The sequence below is a fragment of the Heliangelus exortis genome, chromosome 16 (assembly GCF_036169615.1).
Source record: "Heliangelus exortis chromosome 16, bHelExo1.hap1, whole genome shotgun sequence".
NCBI classification, from domain to species: Eukaryota; Metazoa; Chordata; class Aves; order Apodiformes; family Trochilidae; genus Heliangelus; species Heliangelus exortis.
The window spans coordinates 16,103,988-16,120,442 of record NC_092437.1 but is presented as its reverse complement, the minus strand read 5'-3'; the positions used below and the strand labels follow the sequence as shown (position 1 = coordinate 16,120,442).

Sequence of the window (16,455 nt, the reverse complement as noted above, 5' to 3'; positions counted from 1 at the left end):
CAATGCATCTCCCCCAAACCAGGCTGGGATGCTGCAGTGGGGGACATTGTCCTGTCCCTGCCAGGGGCTGGTTTGCACGGGGAGTCCCATGGGCTCACTGTCCCATGAGGCTCCATTTTAGAACATGGTAGCAAGTGCCTTTAGAGGGGTTCACCCTTGCCCAGGGGAGGAGGGAAAACTCTGCTGCTGCCCAGGGTGAGCTCATTGGTAGGAATGTCCCCGCAGAGCTCAGGATGTCAGTGAGCCCTCTCCTGTGAAAGGCCACTTTCCCCTCAGGAGGGTCCCACCCCATTGGGCAGCACCAGGGATCACCATCACCTTCCATGAACACAAAATGAGAAGGGGCAGAGAAGGAGGGCCAGGTCTTGCTCAGCACAGGGATGCGGACAGATGGCTGAGCTGTGCACCCTGCAGTCCATCGTAAAACTCCATCACCTGTCACCTCAGGTGACAAACATCACCCTTGTAAAGAAGCACACAGCAGGCAGGGGAGCCGTAGCCATGCCCAGCCCCCTGGCCTCCCATCCTTCTGGCACTGTGGGGCAGGAGCCACATGGAATGGAGCAGCAGAGAGATGCTGGCAGCACGAGGAGCTGTCAACCACACTGGTGTGCAGGGATGGAGGCCCCAGAACTGGGAAGTGGTCGTGGGCTCACTGTGCCACCCCAGCACCAACCAGCATATCCCAGATAGAACCTGTGCTCCCATTCCCTGCAAAAATCTGTTGCAGGAGCATGGTGAGCTTATGCAACACAGTCCAGGGTAAAATATTTATCAGGCTGTCTAAAGGAGAAAGAAGCTGGAGGGCAGGCAGAAAGAGGAGGGAGTGAGCACACAAACATGGGAGAGAAGAATCACATCCCTGCCTGGTGCTGGGGGACAGGGGGTCAAGCAGCTGCCCAGGGGCTCCCTGATGTCCCTCGCTCCCTAGAAAGAGGATGGTGTACTGCAGAGGGTTGAGACACTCGGGGTCAGGGTTGCCACTTGCAGCCAGCTTGTGCCCAGTGTAAGGAGAGGGGGCTCTCAAGGTTTTTGGCTGCAAACTGCTGTTGGCAGCTGCATTCCAGGCAGGACCAGTAGGTGCTGAGGTGGACGGGGGAGCTGGGAGATCACTGCTGGAGCAGGGGATGCATGGACTAAAGTCACACCAGCTCCCCAGGAGCTGCAGCCATGGGGAAATGCAGGGGAGGCAGGGCAGGGGGTAGGCAGAAAAGGAAGCAAGGGGGAAACAGAAACAATCCCCATCTAGACCCATCACCCCAAAGATGAGCAGAAGGTGCAGGATCAGCACCACTCCCATCCCACACACTGAGCACAATGAGTAGAAAAAGATGGGGAAAAAACCAAAACCCCTAGGGACCAAAACACTTCCTGCAGTCCCTGACAGTGACCGACCTGCTCCTGCATTGCAAGGTCAAAATGAAAAAGAAAACAACAAACAAAACCAAAACAAAGCACAAAATAATGCCCTTTCTCTGTGGTTTCTGAGGTTGGGGTGCCCATTACCTCTGTAGTCCCCAGCCCCTCCCCCCCCCAGCACAGCCCTGCACTCAAGGCAAGAGTCAGTAGAAACTTTTATTAAACACAAAGCTCAGAGGAACACAAGCTTGTTAAAAAGGCAGTAAAAGTGAAAGTGCGTCTCCAGCCCAGCCCCAAGGGGCTCTGGGACCCCCCTTTTCTCCTCCCCTCTGCCTCCTCCAGCCTCAGTGGGCCAGAGAGGGGGAGATGGAGCCAAAAGGCTGAATGGCTGCGTGGGGAGGGGAAGAAAAGCCTGAAGACAGCATGGGGTCCTCACCACAGAGGTGCACCCCCACCTGGATGCTCGCGTTCCCCAAGGGGACGCACACGTGGTCCCAAGGCCACCAGCCCTGTCCCCCCCATTCTGAGGCCACCTGCCACTGTGGTGGCCTTGCCAGAAGCCCCGTTCAGGCCAAAGTCAGGATATGCTGGTGAGTCCCTAGCAGGACCCTCTGTGTGTCCCTCCCACCAGTACCACCCCCCCAGCGCCCTTCTGCCCCCTCCGTGTCCCAGGAGGGCTCCCATGTGCCATAAATAATAAATAAATACCCCACACTCAGCTGGGCTGCAGGCAGACCCACACACAGGGCGGGGACAGCCCCAACCCAACAGCCCCACATCTCTGCAGCCACCCCCTTCTCTTCCCAGCTTGACAAAACCTCTTGGCACCCCTTGCTCTGTTGCATGCCCCCCCCCCAGCACCCCCTAGCCTGGGAAATTAAACACTGTCCCACACAGGGGACAATAATAAATTAATCAAATCTATACACAGGACTGCTTAAAGCTCTGCAATGGGAGCCTGGGGAGAGAGGGGGCAGCAGCTCTGCCCTGGGCAGCCCCCTTTTGCCACCCCCCCCCCCGCCCCTTCCGTGACCAGAGCCCTGCAGAGGGTCCCCAGGATGGGACACCCCACCCTGGCATCCTTCTTGCTTGCAGGGCTGGAGCCAGGGCCACTGCTGGCCCCCACCAGGCTGGGGGAGCTGGAGGATAAGAAAAAAATATTGCAAGAAGGGAGGAGAGGAGCTGTGGACACTGTACTCAAGGGGTTGCCTGCCCTGCCCACTCTGCCTGCAAAGGGCAGGGTTCCAGGGGTGGCCTCCCCACCTAGCAGTGCCCCCGACAAGCATCTGGGCAGAGCCTCAGAAGTCCAAGGGTGTGAAATCCCCAAAGTCACAGTCAAAGAGCTCACTGATGCCTTCACCCTCCTCCAGGCCAAAGTGATAGTCCTGTGCCTGCGGCGGTAACAAATTGATGAACTCATCTGCCAAGAAACCTGAAAAATCATCCCTGCTCTGGTCCAGGAGGGCATCCATGGAGGCCAGTGGTGAAAGGTTCACCTCCTCTGCTGGGCACTTGCTGGGCAGTGTCTCTGTGGGGATGGGAAGCAGCTGTAAATACCACAATACTTGCCAACCTCCCCCAGAAAAAGCAGGTTTTGGCTGTGAAGAACCTGCCATCCCCCTGCCTGCCATGTACCTGAACATCAACCTAGCTCCTTTCTTGTGCAGACAGCAGAGGGGCTCACAGCTGGCAACACAGCAAGAACCCCTGGCCAGAGCCACCATTCCAGCTCCTCTTGCCCCCATTTCCCCCCTGCCCCATCCCCAGCTGCCCACCTTGCTCTCCAGGCAGCAGTGACATGTTCACGTCCTGGGTGGGATGCACGAGTGGGGAGGCTCTGGACTGCGAAAGGCCGGGGGGTGAGTCCTCTGTGGGGGCTTTGAAGGGGCTCTTGACGGGGCTGCAGACCCCTGAGCTGTCCTCGGGGCAGAGGAAGACATCGATGGGGCCCTGAGTGCTTCGCACCGAGAACTGGAAAGCCTGGGAAAAGGGAGGAGTGAGACAAGGAGGTTCAGGAATGGCCAAGGAGCTGGGCCGGGCTTTGCTGTGGGTTCTGCAGACGTGGGGAGCAGAGGGTGGCCCCAACTCACCTCTGCTGGGTCTGAGACCTGCAGCTGGGTCTCTGGGGGAGCTTTGATGACCATCACCATTTGCTCTGAAGGGTCCACAATGCTGCGGAGATCCTGGCAGGTGACGTAGGCTGCGGTACGAGGGGTCAAGGAGCAGACACGGTGATGCTGCCATGAGAGAGCCAGGTGGACAGCGGGAAGCCCTGCCTGCCACTGCTTCCCCCCACCCAGCCAGCCCCAGCCCTGCACCCAAGGATATTGCTGGTTGGCGGGGTCCTCAGTGAGCAGGCGCAGCTGCAGGGTGCAGGTCTGGATGAGCTCGTCCAGCTGCCACTCGGCCGCCTGCAGCTCCTGCAGCTCCTTCTCCAGCAGCCGGTGCCGGCCCGGAGCCCCCACGGTGGCCTGGCTGCCCCTGAGGAACACCGTGGCCATCAGAAGCCAAACCCTGGCTCCCTCTGCCCCATGGTGACTGTCCCCATGCACTGTCCCCCAACTTGGACCAGGTTAAACCCCAACCCATCCCCAGGGAATTGGTGTTGTGGGGAGTTCCCCGTAGGGCACAGCCCCCGGGGTCCCCTCCTCAAGCCTGGACACAGCCTCCTGCTCCCCAGGATGGCTTGGGGAGCCCAAGGGGAACTTGCTGCTGACACAGGGACACCAATGCTTGGGAGCCACCTGCACTCAAGCACAGCCCTTGCTCAAGGCTGTGGCACACATGAAAGGGAAGCCACTGCTCAGTCCCTGAGCAGATGCCCTGGTGACACTGCTTTCAATTTCTCCATCCCATCAAGACCCTACTCCAACCCAAGCCTGGCCCAGGCAGGTACCCCATCCCAAGGAACAGCCATCAATAGCCCCAGGAGTTTGGACCAGGGACATACAGCCACTGGATGTTGTTCTTCGACTTCTTGGTTATGAGCTGGATGCCCTCCAGGACATTGGTGATGTCATAGATGCGTCTCTTCTGCACCTTCAGGACCTCGGCTGCCCAGTTGAGATCCACCACACCATCAGGTGACTGGCTCAGCAGCTCCAGGAAGCGCTTAGTGGTGAGGTTCAGAGAGGTTTCATAGCGGGACTTCTCCCCAGGAGATTTTGCTCCTGCCAGTCAGGAAGGACAACCATGATTTAGCCATAAGAGAAATGCAGTGCTTCAGCTGAGAGGTCCCAAAATGTCCCTGGCCTGATTCTTGCAGGTGGCTTGTGGACCAGGACTGGCACTTCAAAGCCCATCTGCTTTCTCAGGACCATGGGGTGAGCTCCCCATATCCTCCATGCTGCAGGGCCTGGCATGTACTCTGACACCTGTGCTCAGTTGTGACACTAAGGTGCCAGGCAGGATTCAAGGGGGAAATGATGGAGGGTCCAGGTGAGTCCCCCTGGGCTGCTGTACTGACTTCCTGCCGGCAGCTGCAGCTCCATCCCACAGGGAGAGAGGGAGCTGGTGTGGTGTCCAGCAGAAGGGCAGGACAACTGTGCCACCAGCCCATGGGGCCAGCAGCACGGGCTGGAGAGAGTGGCCACAAACAGCGGCTACAAACTGAGACAAAGGAATGAGGAGAAGCAGCCAGGGAGGAGCCCAGAGGTTCAGAGCAGGGCTCGGTGGGGGTCTGGGGCTGGTACCTTTAGTGGGGTTCCTGGCCTTGCCCCGGCCCACCGGCAGGCTCTCTGCTATGTACTGGTGATCCGTCTCCAAGTTCAGCTTCCTCTTCACCTGCAAGGGTCGGGGCTGCTCAGCGGGACGGTCACCCCCACGGCCCCGCTGCCCTAGCGAGGGGGGAAGGGGGCTGCCAGGGACCCTCCGAGAGACCCTGCAGGGCGGCGGGGCAGGGACATCCCCGTTCCCAGCAGGAAGGAGAGTGACGGGAGCAGCTCCCCGGCTGCCACACATGTCAGCGGGGATACTGGGGGGAGGGGGAGGGGGGGGGCACGCTTCAGGGAGCTCCCCGAAATAGGCGTGGGCCGCAGGAAGGGGAGGCAAAGCCCTGCCCGGCCCAGGCCTGCGGCTTCCGGAGCGGTGCTGGGGAAGGGCCGCGCTCGGCAGGTGTGCAGCGTGGCACGGCCTGGCACGGCACGGCACGGGCAGCATGGCACAGAGCAGGGAACGGTACAGCACGGCGTGGCACTGCACAGCCCGGGCTGGTACACAGCACGGTACGGACCCTGCCTAGACACGGCCCGGTATCGCACTGCTCGGTATATGGCACAGCCTATGTAGCACGGCCCGGTATATAGCACGGTACGGCCCTGCCCGAGCCCGCAAGACGTCGGGTTCGGCAGCCACCCCCCCCATCCGGAGCCGCCCCCCTCCCCATCCCGTTCCCGGGGGTTACCGGTGGTCGCCCCAGCGCAGGCCGTCTGGGCGCGTCTCCAGGGCGGGCGGGCTGCGGTGTGGCAAAAAGCAGGAGGTCGGTATCAGTGTGTCCACCTCCCGCCGGCTCCTCGGCGGCGGAGACGATGAGGAGATGCGGGGAAGCGCTGCCCAGCAGCGCCGCCAGCCCCGCCGCGCCGCCCACCGCCATGGCTCACATGGCCACCGGTACCGGTTCCAACATCGGGTCCGGTTCGGCGGGTAAAAGAATGACAGGGACACGGCCCATGGCCGTTCAGCTCCGAACCCGCCGCCGTATTGTTCGGGCGCACCGCACCCCCACCCCCCTCCTCCTCCTCCTCCTCCTCCTTCTTCTCCTTCCCCTCCCTCCTCCCTCCCCTGGCGCGCGCTCCTTTGCGCGCCAAATTCCTTTTTTGCCGCGAAAGCGGCGCCAAACCTCCGCGCTGCCTTCTCATTGGCTGAAGCCGGCGGCGGGAGGCGCGGAGGAAGCGGCTGATTGGTCAGCGCGGGTGAAGGGACGAGCGCTGCCGGACGCTGATTGGTGAGAAGCCAGAAGGGGGCGAGAAGGGGGCGGTGGGATGGCGGAGACGGAGAGGGGGACGGGGGGGACGGACGGCGACCCCCCCCCCCATCATCCCATCCCCTCCCGCCCCGTCCCGTCCCATCCCATCCCATCACCATCCCACCGCCCCCGGGATTGCTCCGTGGGGTGACGCAGGGTTTCGGTCACAGCTGCTGCACCAGCTGCTTCATTCTCAAAGGCTGTAAGTGGGATGTTCCCCCCCCTTCTTAATTCACGCGGGAATTTTTTCGGGGGGAGCAGGCAGTGCTCTGCATCCCTCTCCTCAGTTCAACCGACCTGGGAAAGGATAAGAGGGAAATGTGGGATGACCGGAGAGGCTGATGTATCTGTGTTTCCCTCCCTGCACAGTGAGACATTGTGCAAAAAGAGTCATCAAGGGGTGCATTCGCTAAGAACCCCCTGGATGTTGCCCTCCCTGGTTTAGCTTTTACCCAGGTGCAGTTACGGCCATCCAAGTTCTTCCCAGCAGGCTCAGGGCATGGTCATTAGCACTGTGAACCCAAGTCAGGTGAGGTGGCAGAGCAAAACCTGGAGCTCACTCAAGAGTTTCACTTGGAACAGAAAGGCTCAGGTACAGAAGGATGCATTGAGAGGGAAAAAAGAGTAATTCAAGGTAACTCAAGTCACTCAACCTGACCTCAGTTTGGAGGTGTTAATTTGGCCTCTCGTGGGCTCAGGCTGGACACACTGGTGATACAGCAGCTCCAAAGCAGGAGGTTTTGTTTTACGGCTCCTCAGTACTCCCCAAGCAGAGGGACATCCCTTACCTCCTCACACAGGGACTGCTTCATCTCCACTACCACATCTGATTCCTCCTCAGCGTATTTTCTCTGTAGTTCTTTGCTTGGAAGAGGCAGCAAAATCATTTACACGCATCTTTCTTTTCTGCTTATATCCTTATTTTGTTTAGCTGCTGCAGAGCAGGCTCAGACTCATACCAGTGCCTTGTCCCTGCTCTGGGAGGTGGCCCTGCAGCGAGCTGTCTGCCCTAAAGAGGAGCTTTGGGGCAAGGAGCAGGCACCCAGACTGCAGCCAGGACTACACACATCAGCATGGCAGGTGCCAGGAAAAGCTTCCTCCAGCTGACTTCTCTTTCAGCAGTAGCATGCTGTGCCACTCCTGTGCATTCCTTGTGGCATTCCATGGACCAGCCTACCCTCTATCACCCCAGGAATCCCCAGTGGGTCAGATGGACTCTTTGCCAGAGCCCCTCACTCTCCAACCCATTTCATGGTGGTTTGTGCTTGCTATGAACCTTCCAGCCTGGCCCTTGCTCTGAAGACATGGCCAAGCTAAGTGATCCAAACTGCTACAGCATAGGAAAGGTCACACTTCAAAAAAACAAACCTAAACATCCCAGGGTGCCAGGCCACTTGTGTGTCTCTTTGCAGCCAGGATCCTTACCCGAGCCAGCTGGTAGCTACATCTGATGGTGTGGTCAAAGCAGCAGTGGCTATTGCCTCCAAGCTGGGAACATGAGGGTACAACTGATGTGAAAAATGCACTCTGTGTACCACTTCTCCACAAACAGGACTGGTAATGTGGAATAATTAAGCATCCCTTCATATATTTTAGCTTAATAATGATGACAGTAAAAAAAAAAGACAAAAAATTAGGTTTTTATTACTATTATAGAAAGAAGAGTACTGTAATATTCAAAGAGTGATTATACAGAAATCTTCAAATCAGTTTGGCAGAACTCTTGATGTCCTACATGGACTGCACAAGGAGTCAATTCAGAGTGTACAGATGTACTTCACCAATTCACTGACCCCTCTTTCACACCTTTTAAACTCACACCCAAGATATTCCTACAAGCATTCTGGTCAGCATTTTTACAAGTTACCTGAGTTTATGTTCTCATTCTATGCTACCAGAAAATCAAGGGCTTGGGTTAGACAGCAATTCTGAACACAACATACGTATCAAAAGCAAGGTAATAATACTTCTATTATAGAGCTTTTCTTTTTCCCCCTCTCATCACCAGTTTCATAAGAAAATGAGACAGACAGAAATTCTTCTAAGAAAAAATGTTGTCCTCCAACAATCAGGTAGGAACACATAGGTTGAAAAGTCAAGATTAGCACCCCTAAAATATTAACAGTGGCAGACAGACATTTGCACTGCATGACGCCCTATTTTCTCTCATCCCTTATCTGCTGGATTTCAAAACCAGCATCAGAAAACTGAACACCTTCTGCTGGGGTTGGCACAATCCAGGAAGACAAACACAATGACAAATAGGAACCAGCACAAGGGTATTATCCAAAGGTCGTATTTGTGCTGATGCAGTGAAAATGAGTTGGAGCCTTGGCAGGTTCTCCTGTGTGCAGGGATCTGCACAGGGTTCTGGTGGCTCCAGTAGCACCAGCCCTCCAGCTCCCAACTGGGAGCCCTACAGCTCCCAACTGGCTGTAGAGCTTTGGGTGCACAGCTCTGCTGTCACAAATGGTGGACACCAGGCTTGTTGGATTCAGCAGCCAGAGATCATGCTTGAACTTCTAACCCCCACCCAGCCTGGTTTAAAGCAGAGCTTGGACTACTCTGCCAGGGCAAGGAAGTCTCCCAACACCAACAGCAAAGTTCCTCTGCAGCCTCTCCCTCCTGAGGCAGCAATTGGAGCAGGGGTGGTGACTGCCCAGATGGATGGATGGATGGTGACCAGGATGCTGCAAACCCAGGTTCACACCTTCCATCAGCCACAACCTTCACAATGCACTTCTCTAGGACACTAATTGGACCAGCACAAGTTCTTCTTTTCAAGAAACATCCTCCCCTTAACCGAAAGGATTAAACATGGTACAGCAAGCCTCAGCTAAACCAAAGGTCAAGCACCCATTTAATTTTCACTTTTGTTAAATAATGTAATTGGCCTGGAAACGGTTCTTCAGCAGCCTTGACAGGCAGCACCAGCACACAAGCTGTCCTCCTGAGAAGGGAAGCACAGTGGGTGTGCCCAGGCCGCATGCAGCAGTAAATAACCCTCAGCCTGCTTTGTTCCTTCAAAAAATAAATGATTAATAGCTCAGTAGAGTCAGTCTGCTATTCAAGGCTTGCTGAAAACTTTTGATCAGTTGGATTCATTACCCTTTCAAACGGCCTCCAAAAGAGGCTTAAAATCTGAAGGAGCATCGGTTTCAAATGAACATTTCAATTTTATCCAGGAATGCTGATTTTTGCCAAACTGAGCTAAGCACTGAGACACTGTTCCTCTTTAGAGGTACTCAGCATTCCAGTCAGGTGCCAGGGAAGAAATAACAGGATAAAATACAATCCATGCAGACAAACAAAACCATGCTCATCTTAAAATTCAAACCCTATCAGGGCTTGGGGGAGGAAATGCCATTTCTTTGTGATCCTTAAGCATTTGCCCGATTCGCAGGTGGCTTCCCAACTGTCTCTTTATTTCTCTTAGTTTTAATGCTAATAAAAAAGGAACACAAACAGGGGGCTCAGCTTCCCACACAATGCACTGGGGGAGGGCAAAGAGTAACTTATGTATCCGAAAAATCTGACTCAGACAAATTACTTCTAGTTCACTTCCTTACTACACGCCTGCATTGTTCCAACACCTCAGTAGCATAAGGGGCTGATCCCCAGCTATCTGGGCAACGGGGACAGCCATACAGACACTTAATGCCCTTACAGAACTGTTCAAATTACTTCCCTGGGGAAAAAAGTGACTTGCTGCTTAACATCCTTCCCCAGCACAGCACGAAAACCAACTGTCTGCAACCCCCCAGCTCCTGGCTGCTGCTGAACAGGACCTGCACGAGGATGAGATGCACTTTGTCTTCCAGGGAGGGCAGCTGCCTGTGGGATCAGAGCTACAGATGGTTTGAGGCTCAGGCACAATTTGCTCTGGAAGCGAGGCTGGTCAGAGACTCCCCAGGGAGCAGAGGCATTGTGACCAGGACTGATGGCTGCCAGGCTGGCACTAAGAACGTGCCACTGGCTTGTGGTTGCCACCTAGAAAGGACAGAGACACTATGGTGGCATTAAAAGTACAGCACAGGTCACTTGTCCTCCACAGGGCCAGAGAAGTACTTCAGAAGCAGCCACATGGCTGCAGCAGGAAAATTATTAAACATCTAAGGGAATCATAAGCCTTTATCAGAGAAAGGAATGCCAGCTGGAGCTTGAAAAAGTTAAAAACTTCTTAAATACACACAGCTCACGTAACAGCCTGCACCATCTCTCAAGTGAACAATCACAGGACTGGAGGAAATGGCCTGAAGTTGCACCAGGGGAGGGCTGGACCAGATCTGGGGAAGAATTTCTTTACTGAGAGAGTAGTCAGGCATTGGAATGGGCTGCCCAGGGAGGTGATGGAGTCACCATCCCTGGGAGTACTTAAAGACTGTAGATGAGGCACTTCAGGACATGGTCCAGTGGGTGATACAAATACTGGTAATTTATTCAGGGGGAATGTTGACAGCTGGACACAGTGATCTTAAGAGGTCTTCTCCAACTGTTACAATTCTGTGACTCAGTGATCTTTTCCTAAAATAATTATACATGGTCAAGGATTTGCAAGATTAATAGCTCTAGGGAGAAATTCTCAGTCCATGTCTGTCAGGTTCTGGAAGGGTTTTCTGAAATCCTTGGAGGAATTCAGCAATATTTGCAGAATATTAACATTCTTTTTTAGGAAAACATTGAGGCTTTGGACATAGTGTGTGCACTTGCACCATGTCAGGTAACCAGCGGTAGTGCAAACAAAATGTTTATAAAGAAATCAGACCTCACCTATAGCTTCAATATTTTTCTCCCAACTTGAATCTTTAGGCTTATCTTCATCAAACAAAATATGTAACTATTAAGAAACAAACCCCGTTCCTAACTTCCATTGCTTCCCTAGGGTCTATCTGATTAAATATGGACTGGTGTGTTCAAATTCAAGAATCCAGCACAGACCACAACAGCAGTTCCAGGTGCTGTGGACAGCTACCACAGCAAAGCAGTATTTTGTCTTTTGGGCACCACAGATGAGCACATCATGGTTTCCATGGGATGGGCCCAAAGAAACTTTGGCCCCTGGGCAGCAAGATCTCACAGTGCATGGAGTTGGACTCAGCATTAGATTCAGTCCAAGAGCCAGCAGACTGTTCCTACCTGACACAAGACACCCCAAACATTCCTCAGTCTCAAACATCCCAGAACCAGACAGAGAACCCTCCCTGTGGGGAGGGGAACACTTCACTTTCTCTCTTACCGACACAGACTAGAAAAATGAAGAGCAAAGAAACACTCAGAAAATCTGTAACAGTAATAAAAAAGCTTAGAGGGACAAGGAAAAATTACTTAAGAAGAAATCCAAGAATTTTTTTTTTAAACTGAGAAGCTGCATGTACCTAGGTGCACTGTTTCAGTTGTACCATTAAATATGACAAACCACTAGATCCTGCAGTGTAAGGATGCTGCAAAAGATGATAAAGAACAGCATCAGCAAGATTATGAAATGACAAGGTCAGGATGGAAAAGCAGATGGGTACAGGGAGAGCTCAGCTTTTTAAAATGAGAGATATAAGAGGTACAAATAAACCAGTACTGAGTGAGACAGAAGGGAAGGGTTAGCACAGGGTGCTTAATGACTCTCTTACCATACCACCACATAAAACCAGTTTGTCAAGAATTATTTGAATGTACATGTAAATGTTTTAGTGTAGTGAATGGATATGGCAGTGTAGGTGCTCTGTACCACTAGCAGTTTGATATTATTAGTTTTAAAGCAGGGTGGGTTTTTTGTTTTGTTGTTTTTGGGTTTTTTTTTAGTGGTTTTTGTTTTGTTTTGTTTTTGTTTTTTGTTTTTTGTTTTTTTTTCTCTTTCTCAGCTACCTGGTCAATATGATGTTACAGCCCAGTGTGTGCAGCACAGCTCCTGGGGCACAGCAGTGTAGCTTGAAGAGAAGATTCACTTGTAAATTCCTCTGTAGGCTCAACCTGGCTCAACAACATGTCTGCATGAACTAGAGGCACACTCACATTTGATCACAGCTACCACATGCCACTGCTGTGGAAGGCAGATTCTGGGCCTGGAAAAACCCAGGTGTTTATCTTCCGCCAAAATAAAAGTGTTTGCTAAAAGCCTTGCTTGCTCCTACGTGTAAAGCACATGGTATCTGAGGGTGTGCCCTGCACCTCAGCCTGGCTTCAAAGCAGCCTAAGTTGAATAAGTGGTTTTGGTATTTAGTTCAAGCAGCTTTTAAAACATTACAAGCAAGTTTAAAATAATCACAGGTCATTCATTAGTACACTCTGCAAAGGGGTAGATTCAGACCAAGCGCATGAAAGCAAAACCAGTCCTCCTGAGCCTGATTTACCAGGCTTGTACCAGTCAAATTTAACAGTTTTTGTCTCCCTGAGAGAAAACTACAGAGAAACTCAAGGAGCACACAACTTGTAGTCGCTTAAACAAGACTTCCAGTCACCCACAGAAACCAAGAAGGTATGTCCTGCCTTCAGACCTGAGCAGGCCCCCACTCCCATCACACCACAGTGAGCACAGAAAAATGTTTCTGGCTTCCAAGAATTCAGACAATCCCTAGAAGTTTGGTGTTTTTTTCCTTTTTTCCCCATTATTAGACATACTCCCCACTTGCTGTCAGGCTGTCATTCTGTAAGTATACTTAGTTTCTTTAAAAAATTTAAAGCATATGCTTGCAGGGAAAATAAGGCCTCTTTTAAGAAGGACTTATTTTAACTGAAGATTCCTACAGTATTTTATTCTCACCGAGGACAGCACTAAGTCCCCATGAGGTATTCACTTGCTCTGAACAGAGCCAAAAGACTCACCAGACCATTCTGGCCAGGACACAAGAAGCAACAGTGCTTGACACATGTTAATTTAAAAGCAAAATCACCAGTCAAGAGCAACAGGAGTAACCTTTTCCCTTAGCTGCTGGAAGGCACCATCCCAATTAAGGGTGTTTTACAAGGAAGCACCTACTTGCTGTCTGTCCTTTTGTTGTAAATGAGGAAGTCAGACATGTCGTGCCAGACATCACTGTCATCGTACAGGTAGGTCATGGAGGACTGCAGAGAAGGCTGCAGAGTGTGCCTGTGGCACTCAAAGAGCCAGAGAACTGTGCCCCAGATCAGAGCAGCAACGAGGGGGAAGGGATCCTGCTTTGGCTGGGGGATGTATCCCTTCTGCACCGCCAGCCGGGACAGCCCAAAGAGGATCCGGGAGAGCAGGTACATGATGATCTGCAGGGAGAGAACACCCAGGCAGGGTCACTGAGCCACCAGCCAGGCTGAGACATTCCGGAGCCACAAGCAAGACAAGATGGTTGGAAACAATTTACCTAACTCCTCACAAAGCATGCTGGAGGTTTACACCTCCAGCTGTCTTTATAACTTTGTGTCTTCAAACTCCCACTTCTCTGCGGGTGCTCTAGAATCACAGAACCATCTGGGTTGGAAAGGACCTCAGAGCCCCTCAAGTCCAACCCTTGATCCACTCCCCCCGTGGTTCCCAGCCCATGGCACTCAGTGCCACATTCAGTCTCTGCTTAAAAACCTCCAGGGATGGAGAATCCACCCCCTCCCTGGGCAGCCCATTCCAATGTCTGATCACCCTCTCTGCAAAGAATCTCTCCTAATATCCAACCTAAACCTCCCCTGGCAGAGCTGAAGCCCATTCTCTTGTCTGACTGATTTCTTCCTGGGAGAAGAGCCCGACCCCTCCTGGCTCCAACCTCCTTTCAGTTTAGAAATGGACAAGTTGTGCTTGATGCAATGGATCTTTGCTGTTGCACAACTTTTATCTTTGCTCAGTCCATGCTGCCTCGGTGCTCCTGCTGACAGAATGGTCAGGGAGCAGCCCTGACAGGCAGACACAAACCTGGCAGGATGGACCCATCCTAGAAGACAGAAAGTGTGCTCATGCAGGGGACTGCCTCAGTGAAACACTTGTGATTAATCTGCAGCTGTGTGTTTGGCTGACAGGTTCTTCTGTGACTGAATGTTACAGCCCAACTTTCCCTGAACAGCTTTTCCAGTTTAGCCAGTTTAGTTGACTGCAGCTCAGGACCTGACCATGCTCTGTGCTCACAAGTTTAAAATGAAGGACTCAGCCCTGCAGGCAGTAACCCAGGTGCAGCTCTGGAGGCAAACCTGGGCTTTTAGGACTGCTCATGGACCTGAGTGCAGTGCAGCCAAACCCAGAATTGATTCACACAGAAACACTGCTGCACGGTGGCAACCCCCCCAGGCTACACCAACCACTTCCTGGCACACAGTCATCAGCTGTTTGTTTTTGGTTTTTTTGTCAAGGAAACCCATTTACCTGGCTGTTGATGGGGTTGTTCTCACCAAACACCAGCCAGCCCCCAATGCAGGCTGCAAAGAAAGAATGAAATGGAATTTTTTTCCCCTGTAGCTGGGACTGCAGGGCCATCAGCCCCTTGTAGGTGAACACAAAATAGGCCAAGTTCCGAGAGTGAGTGTATGTGGCCTGGAAGATTGATCTCAGCTTCTCCCTTAAACTGAAGAAAAGAGAATTAGAAGAGCAAACAGGCAGTAACACCACAGTCATTCAGCCCCTATGCCCTGCACATTTAGACTGACCCTACAGAACATCCACTTTGTGATGGAAAATCAATTCCTTCCTCTCTTCCGTCTCTATACCTCAGGGTACATCCAACAGCTCTGCTCAGGCTGTGGACTCTGCTTTTGTCTAAGTCTATGAGTAGTCAGGAAACTATTTTATTATAATTATTATGTAATTTTTGCCTAAGTGCAAACCTCTGGCATAAGCAGGGAAAGCCACAACGTGCAGTGCTATATTTTGGCTTTGCTCATTTGAAGCAAGAGCAGAGTGCTGCTGTTTGCATCTGCTGCTTTCTCCTCTGCCCACTGCTTCTCACCAACCATTGCACAAGTGGCTGAGTGTGTACACCCATGTGTGTCTAGAACCATGGCTCACAAATCCTTCTACTGTTTGAGCCCTCTGGAAGCATGAGAGATTAAGTACTTGAATGAAAGCATTCTAAGCAGTACCACAGAGAGGCAGAGCTGGGTTCATACCTTCCACTCTTGAACAGAAAAGTCATCACCAGGGCATGTGGGGCACGAACTTTTGCTCCATAGCTGCAAAAACCAATAGATATTGCAGATTGTCTATATCACGCTATCAAAACATTGCATTTCCAGGCTACTAACAGCCAAATGATGCTACTCGGCAACCACACCTCACTTTTCCGGCAGCCCAGCAGCACCAGCAGGAGCCCAGACGAACCACCCCGAACGGGCCAGGCCCAGGCCCGGTTAAATCCCCTCTTAGCGATGAGGGAGACGGACACGCCGGTCCGGAACCCCCACCCCAACAGCCCCCGCTCGGCACAGGACGGGAGGACACACGTTCCCCTTTACCCCCGCGGGCACCCACACAACCCCCCCGTTCCCTCCCGCACCGGGCCCGGCGCCGCCTCCCTCCCCTCGGCCTCTACAGCCGCACTCACACGGCCCCGTTGCGAAATCCCTTGATGGCGGCGAGCGCGGCGCGGTACCGGCGCTGCTGCAGGAGGGCGTTGGCAGCGCGGAGCAGAGCGCGGACCCGATCCCCGCCGCCCGCCATGACGCTGCCGCGGCCCCTCTGGCGGCACCACAGACGCTTCCGGAGGCGGGGCCCCGCCGGCCGCGCCGATTGGCTCTCCAGGATGCCCATCAGTATTCGTGGCCAATAGGCGATGAGAACTTAACCGCTCATTGGTCGGGCGGTCGGTCCTGCAACCAATGGGGGGCGAGCGGAGCGTCCCGCCCATCCCTGCGGCGCAGGGCGCTGCTCGCCGCTCTCGGCCCCGTGGGGCGCCCCGGCCCGGCCCGGCCCGGTCCCGTGTGGGTGATGGAGCCGGCGGCCAGGCCCTCCCGCGGCAGAGGCGCAGGGCGGGGGCTCTGCCGGACCTCGCAGGTGTCATTTGGGCACGCCGAGCGGGGCAGGTGCTGCCGCCGGGCTGCTGCCCCGCTTCTCGACGGAGCCCGTCCTCCGCGGGCCCACGAGGCGCCGCTCCGCCGCCGCCCAAGTTAAACCCATCTCCCCGCCAGGCCCCACCGCGCACTCCGGTACCCAGAGCACCGAGTGTCCCCCCCGGGACCGCCCCCCCCGGGCC

General features: G+C 53.7%; 2 protein-coding genes across 2 annotated transcripts; both read right to left on the bottom strand.

Annotated features, from left to right (window-relative positions):
* Positions 1-1,558: 1,558 nt before the first annotated feature.
* On the bottom strand, positions 1,559-6,081 carry E2F1 (E2F transcription factor 1). The gene is made up of 6 exons (XM_071759860.1): positions 5,762-6,081; positions 5,052-5,142; positions 4,310-4,529; positions 3,450-3,840; positions 3,135-3,339; positions 1,559-2,887 (listed from the first exon to the last, which is right to left on the bottom strand). Exons 1-6 carry the CDS (start codon positions 5,948-5,950, stop codon positions 2,658-2,660), a joined length of 1,326 nt encoding a protein of 441 aa, XP_071615961.1. The 5' UTR covers positions 5,951-6,081; the 3' UTR covers positions 1,559-2,657.
* A 1,861-nt stretch (positions 6,082-7,942) lies between these two features.
* On the bottom strand, positions 7,943-16,028 carry PXMP4 (peroxisomal membrane protein 4). Its single transcript, XM_071759871.1, has 4 exons — positions 15,808-16,028; positions 15,374-15,436; positions 14,634-14,832; positions 7,943-13,552 (listed from the first exon to the last, which is right to left on the bottom strand). The coding sequence occupies exons 1-4, from the start codon at positions 16,011-16,013 to the stop codon at positions 13,289-13,291; spliced, it is 732 nt and encodes a 243-aa protein (XP_071615972.1). The 5' UTR covers positions 16,014-16,028; the 3' UTR covers positions 7,943-13,288.
* Positions 16,029-16,455: the final 427 nt, after the last annotated feature.

Bases quoted from the DNA above. Each gene is read 5' to 3' on its own strand.
- E2F1 (XM_071759860.1), bottom strand. From the start codon at position 5,950: ATGGCGGTGGGCGGCGCGGCGGGGCTGGCGGCGCTGCTGGGCAGCGCT. The intron at 5,143-5,761 runs GTAACCCCCGGG...CGACCCTTGCAG, and splicing joins CTGCGCTGGGGCGACCACCG to GTGAAGAGGAAGCTGAACTT. The intron at 3,340-3,449 runs GTGAGTTGGGGC...CCCTTTTCCCAG, and splicing joins AGGTCTCAGACCCAGCAGAG to GCTTTCCAGTTCTCGGTGCG.
- PXMP4 (XM_071759871.1), bottom strand. From the start codon at position 16,013: ATGGGCATCCTGGAGAGCCAATCGGCGCGGCCGGCGGGGCCCCGCCTC. The intron at 15,437-15,807 runs GTGAGTGCGGCT...TGGTTTTTGCAG, and splicing joins GGATTTCGCAACGGGGCCGT to CTATGGAGCAAAAGTTCGTG. The intron at 14,833-15,373 runs GTATGAACCCAG...TCTTTTCTTCAG, and splicing joins TTTCTGTTCAAGAGTGGAAG to TTTAAGGGAGAAGCTGAGAT.